Source organism: Helianthus annuus, chromosome 17, assembly GCF_002127325.2.
Source record: "Helianthus annuus cultivar XRQ/B chromosome 17, HanXRQr2.0-SUNRISE, whole genome shotgun sequence".
Lineage (NCBI taxonomy): Eukaryota > Viridiplantae > Streptophyta > Magnoliopsida > Asterales > Asteraceae > Helianthus > Helianthus annuus.
Window position 1 is genome coordinate 138,200,489 of NC_035449.2, and position 6,437 is coordinate 138,206,925.

Sequence of the window (6,437 nt, forward strand, 5' to 3'; positions counted from 1 at the left end):
CATCGCTTATAACATAAAATGGATGTCGATCAAAACATCAAATGGTTACAACTCTTGGCGAGTTGCAGCCTTAGATCAGTTGATTGCACGCCTAATAGTTGGATTGATGTCTTTTTTCTGACTTGCCCAAAAGTTTCTCCTTTTTGATACGAAAAAATGAAGAAATTTCAGCAGTTGTAATGTAATGTATCTGGATAATCTGCGCTCCTGTGACTGTTTTTCAAAGGCCAATGTGCCAGTTTCTTTTGGTTATATCACAACGCTTAAGGTATAACCCTTAATGTGTTTGGTGTGCATATTAAGTAGGGATGTTTACGAAATGACATAACATTTTTTACTTTTCTATCATTAAAGACATGCCTTGGCTCAGATTCTCATGGTTAGCCAATACTTGGGTTCGATTACAATCTCAAATTTTTTAAAAGAGTTCGAGCATCATACAATATGATTCATTCACACTTTTAACTGCACAGAACAACTTCTGAACTCTCAACACAATTTCTAAACATATCAAATGGGAAAAGCCCCAAACGGAAACATAATACCGCCCATGTGGGACACCAACATGATAAACAGAAAAACTACCACATGCGAATGTCATCGTTTTAATGGAGGAATGAGGGGTGGGACGACGGCTGATGAATCAACAGTTTAATCGTCTGATTCTTGCTAGATGTATCATGTAGATCCATGCATTCCTCAAGATCAGCATCACATGCCAACAATACCCATTCAGACTCATCATCCATGTATTCGAGTATCACATTTCCCATGTCGTATATACTGAAACGCCTTGCTATCTCTTGCTGCAACTCTCCAAATCCCCACTCTTTCGTCATTTTAAATCGAATTTTCTCATGTCCATAACTAGCTTTCACTCTAAACACACCTTTCTCTTGTGACATGCTCTTCGGTTTATCATCGTTATTAGATGCTACTTGTAGCTCATGAACCAACTTTTCTGTTCCTGTTGGACAACTGGACCCGCGGCTGCAAGATGATGAAGAATTGGTTGGCGTTGTTTGACTTTTCAGGAGGTTGACCGGGTCTTTGACTTTTGGTTTGGGACTAGGGGAGCTTAATTCGGGGAAATTTGTGTAGAATGACCCGAGTTGAATCATGCCATCAGCACCTTTCACTGAATCAATAACCAGTTGCAGTTTCTTAAGCGAATGGCTTACTTTCTTGATCTTTCTAGACGGCCATCTCATGATTCCATGCTGCCTGCATATCCGTTTCAAGGTTGTCGGGCACACTGAGGAGGAAAATAATACAGAACCATGGTTATTTTCAGGAAATATCGACGTATTTATGTCAGCAAGTACATTGAACTATAAAAGGTGTAGTGTCTAGTGTCTAACCGCCGATACTCTTGGCAGCATCTTTAAGACTTCCCCGAAAATGTTGCTGGAGAACTTGCAAACTAATGTTTCTCTCTGTTCTGGCCCGACCCTTTTCGGTTGACCGTTTGGTGCCCAATGTTTGACCTTTTGACTTGGATCCCCATCCGAAATAAGTTTGCTTTTCAGGATCGGAAAATGCGAGTCCATGATAGAATTGGTTTATGGCATGAAACTCGTCTTGCGGTTCTTCCTTATGACACCCCATGGTCAAAACGACGTTTTCGCCCCTGCGTTGGGCTTCCAGCATATCGGAAATCCAAGATTCATCGCGGGTATTTGTTTCTTCGACTGGAAACGAAGCTTGTTCCGCTAATTCTTCATCTTGTATCTCGTGCAAGCTCCAAGAAAGATTTTTTATCATAGAAGCTATCGAGCTTCTCATCTGTTCTTGTTCTACATCGCTTTTGCAGTCACGAGGTAAAAAGAACTCCAAGATGAAATCTAACGGTCCTGTGTAGGTGCTATGAAGGCGTATTGCTACAGCACTTTCGAGTCCAAACATCCTAGCTTCAAGAGCTGCAGGATAATCAGCCCTACAAAAATCATTAATGTCAGTAAAGCAAGGTTGGTTTGTACCCAACGCTTTACCAGCAATACCTTCTCCTGCTACAAGCTGCAACGCCGAGCATGCTTCGAAAAAGCCCAAAACTCGGGGATCAAACACATAACAAGCGGATTCAATAATCGATATGGTAGTATCAGGGTGTCCCGATCCGCTTTTGCATCCGCCCCATGTTTGAGCCAACGGTAGTTTGAGCGTGTTACATATGCATCTTAAAACATCTCGAATCTCTGCAAGCGCCACCTCATATGGCTCACTAAAATCCTGATACAAGTAAAACGAGTTAGTTTATAATCGCAAGTGACTGATCAATGTGTTTGTTAAGGTATCTTCTATACCTTTAGCTTTGGATGAATCAAGAACTCCGAAGTCCTAAGATCCACAGCCTGCAAGCGAAAGACGAGTCACAACAGATTTAACTAAGAATCAAAGTCATCAAACATTTTCTTGAAATGAAACTTTACACCAAGAAACATAATATGATGCGTAATAAAGTTATGTTAGAAAGAGACCTCAAGAGCTTTACAGATGTTTTGGAGTTGATCATGGAAGTTTACTTTCTGGGAAGTCGTCACAACTTCAATGACACCAAGGCAAGTTTCACCGTCTAGATCGAATACAGGAAGGTTAAGGCACCCATAAAGATTGAGTTTTTGAGCATAAATCGCGCGTGGATCGCTCCCTTGTGCAACGAGTCGAAGATCTGTTGCGCATGTAGGAAACTTGTTCAAGTAAACAACGGCTGGCAAACCGATCATCTCTGTGGAATCATACTCAGCAGCAAATCTACAGCTCTTGGAAATCTCTCGGTAATTCGACAGATCTGTACAATCTGAGGTAATAATAAACGGTTGATCCTCTGCGGTGAGGACCCGTTTGCCTTGTCTAGTAACCGGCAGCCACAACTGAAGAAGAAGATCCTTGTCCATTATGCATCTTTTGTTCAAATACTCGATTGCTTGAATCAGCCGATCATCTGTAGAGATGTTTGGATCGAAACATCCTATGGCGGTATCAAGGTAAGACGACGAAAAGTCCAAAAGGGGTGAAGATGAGAGATCAGGACTCTCTAACCATCCACCATCAGGTGATGAAAGGTCATCAACAACAACGAATTCTAGATTGTTTTCTTCTATGGATCCAAAAATGGTGGTATGATCATCCATCCTTTTCAGTTCTTTAAATTAAATTAAATTAAAATTACAATAACTAAATAACAAGTGGGGTGGGGGAAGTGGAATTTGAGAGAAACAAACTCAGGAACCAGAGCGAAGAAGGTTAACGTATATGTAAAACAAAAAGAACAACTTCCAGGAGTTCTTATCGTCTTTCTTCAAAAACCAGATGTGTCCGTGTCTCACAAACATCGTTTGTTTGTTTTTTTTCCGTACAACTGCAGGAATTACAAGCGCAAGTATTATTAACAAATAATTGAAGAAGATCGAGTATTTCAACGTGACAAATCATAAAGGTAATCGATGATGAAGATGAAAGCAAGATGTTAACTTACATGAGGAGGACGCCCAGATGAAAAAGAAAATGAAATTGAATTTCAATTTCAATTTTTGGAATTGAAACTGATCCTGAAATGTTTAGACATACACAAGTTTCCGCTTCTGCTTGATTTTTATAGAGGGTGGGTGGGTGGTACGAATCTTCAAGCAGGACCACAGGATGACGTACTTAATAGTATAAAAATAATGCCAAATAGATTAAACACACACACACACACGCACTTCAAGCAGGACCACAAGATGACGTATTAGTATAAAATAATGCCAACAGTATACTTCCGTTTTCTTCCCTGTATTCGATGTATTCGATCGTTTTAACGGTTTTGACTCAATTCTTTAAAAATAATCATTTTACTCTCTGATGTTTCATTTTATTTCCAGTTGTTTGCAAATAATACTTCTAACACTGAGGCTATAGCTGAGTTTTGGGACGAAATTCCAAACTAACACGGGGATGATGTGACACCCTGCGAAAACATTTTAACAGACTAGTTTGTCAGTGGCTGCGCTCTAACTTTCGGGACGAAAGTTCTTGGGGATAATGTGACACTTTGGGTTTTCCTGCACAACTTTATTGTATGACTAAATGAAATCATATGTTTTAATTATCGTGTATTATGTGCATTATGTGATAATGTGTAATTATTATGTGATAATATATGTATAGTGACGTAAGTATGAATGTATGTTCGGTTCCGACTCGAAACCCCTAGGTTTCGGGTCGAGACGCCATAGTTTCGAGTTCGGGTTCCCTAGTTCCGACACCCCTCCTTCCTAGACTAATGGGTCATGCATTCATGACCTGGCCTAATGTAACAGGCCCACTCGAAACCACTTGAAACCCTCTGAGGATGTGGCACCATGAGGGTGTTATAAAACCCTCACAATCAGCTGACATTCCATTTTTGGCAGCAATCATCATCCATCAATCCCCAAACATTCTCTCATCCCCCTCTCTCTCTCCTTTATCCACTTTCTCTCTCTAGGAATAACCCTAAAACACACACACCACATCCCCTCCTTTTGCGGCAGCAACAACTTGGTGAAGGCAGCCGGAAACCATCGATCAGGAGCTCCATCTCATACTCTTTTCTACATGTAACACCCCGTGTTTTCGAATGTCAAAGTCAAAGTCAAAGTTTGACTTCTTTGACTCTATTTAGTCTATTTTCATATTTGTATTATGTGGAGTAAGTGTTGTCTAATCAAAGTGATCGAATGTTTAATCAATACGACTGTTTATCGACCTTGAATAGTAGGAAGTAACAATGCGATAAAGTTAATCAATCAATAATCAAGCTACTCGAATCATCAATCAAACTCGAAACTCGAATCATGCGAATTTGGTATTATATTGCTTGTGTGTGTGCCTTATGTGTTACCTGTGCGTGCTTACTTTATGTTTTGTGTGGTAATCAATCGAATCAATCGAAACTCGAATCTCAATCGAAATCAAATACGGAATATAGATGCTTGTATGTAGATATAGTGGTTGGGACTTAAAGTAATTTGATTAGGAACTCAATCGTATTCGTATCGTCTTCAATCGAGATCGAAATATCAGAAATCGTCGCACCGAACGCTCGAAACAGGCTGTGGATCAATCAGGCTCCTAGCCGACCGAACAGCCCAACCGATCGGACAAGCTGTCCGATCGAGCAGGCTGTCCGATCGGGATGCCTGGCCGATCGGCCAGCCCTTTCCTCTTTAGGAAGCCTATAAATAGGCCTGTCATTATCATTCTTTCCACTTTTGGAAACTCTCTGACCGGCCAGCTCGTGCTCCCCTTCTTTTCTCAGATTTCTCTCAATCCCGGTAAGATTTCGCCCTAAAACTTGTACGTTTTTTTATCAATACATGCTCCTACCCCTTTCTATCTTTCAAAACTTGAATTCTAACCGTGAAATCTTCAAGATCTAAGTATTCAAGGATGATGTCATCATGGTGTTCTTCAAGAACTCCATGTTTTGGCCTCATTCCACCAAGAATGACCTGGATCTAACCGGTTTCCACATAAAACAAACAAAGATCTATTTCAGATCTAAACAATTGCATGATGTGAAGGATTGAAAGATGATTTTCAACTTTCTTTCAACTCTTTTACACTCAATGCCTTCAAACCGGTAGAAACGGAGCTTGAGCCAGCTCACTAATCCTTCTAATGGTTGTGTGGTTCAAGATTCGGATTCTATCCACGAGGTTCACCGATTTCGGGTTAAACATTAAACCACCGTTTCGAACCGTTCACCGGCCGGACTTGGGTGATTCCTGTCCGAGCAGGAGGAATAGGTAAGAACGAAGGTTCCATTGTTCAACTCGTTGTCAAAATATCTCGAAATAACGTCAAACAATCAGAGCAGCCAAGTGTTAGACGAACAGGCCGACCATGTCAGGATGCTGACAGATCGAACAGGCTGTTCGAACGAACAGCCCAACCGATCGGACATGTCAGCCGATCGACCAGGCCAGCCGATCGGCTAGCAAGTGGCCCCACACTTTGACAATTTCATGAAGTATAGTATTGAACGAGGTGATGTTCGATCGAACGAGCTATTTGATAACATTACTCATCGTGAGATACTATGCTTCAACCCATAAATCAATTTTACAACTCGTTCGTAGTATGGAGTGCCATTCGATCGAACATGTTATTCGATCAGGTGACACCCAGCTGAGGACTTACTACCAAAGTGTCTAACCAATCGGTTAAGCCGGCCGATCGAACGACCCGTTCGATCGATCGACCTGAAAGGTAAGAACACTTCAATGTTCTCAAATACTACAACGAAAACTTCAAAAGGTCAAACCATCATACACAAACACATCCTACTCAAAGGAAGAAACAATCCACTCGAACAGTCCAGCCGATCGAGCCTACCGGCCGATCGAACAGACTGTCCAAACGGACTTTCAAACCGAACGAATGACCCGATCGATCGAACCTGCAGTTCGATCGAC

The 6,437-nt window shown here is 41.2% G+C and overlaps 1 protein-coding gene across 1 annotated transcript; it reads right to left on the minus strand.

The window, feature by feature from the left end:
• Positions 1 to 380: 380 nt before the first annotated feature.
• Positions 381 to 3,633, minus strand: LOC110919230 (protein NLP1). The gene is made up of 5 exons (XM_022163506.2): positions 3,476 to 3,633; positions 2,478 to 3,358; positions 2,304 to 2,351; positions 1,362 to 2,229; positions 381 to 1,255 (listed from the first exon to the last, which is right to left on the minus strand). Exons 2-5 carry the CDS (start codon positions 3,129 to 3,131, stop codon positions 606 to 608), a joined length of 2,220 nt encoding a protein of 739 aa, XP_022019198.1. The 5' UTR covers positions 3,132 to 3,358; positions 3,476 to 3,633; the 3' UTR covers positions 381 to 605.
• Between the last annotated feature and the right edge of the window lie 2,804 nt (positions 3,634 to 6,437).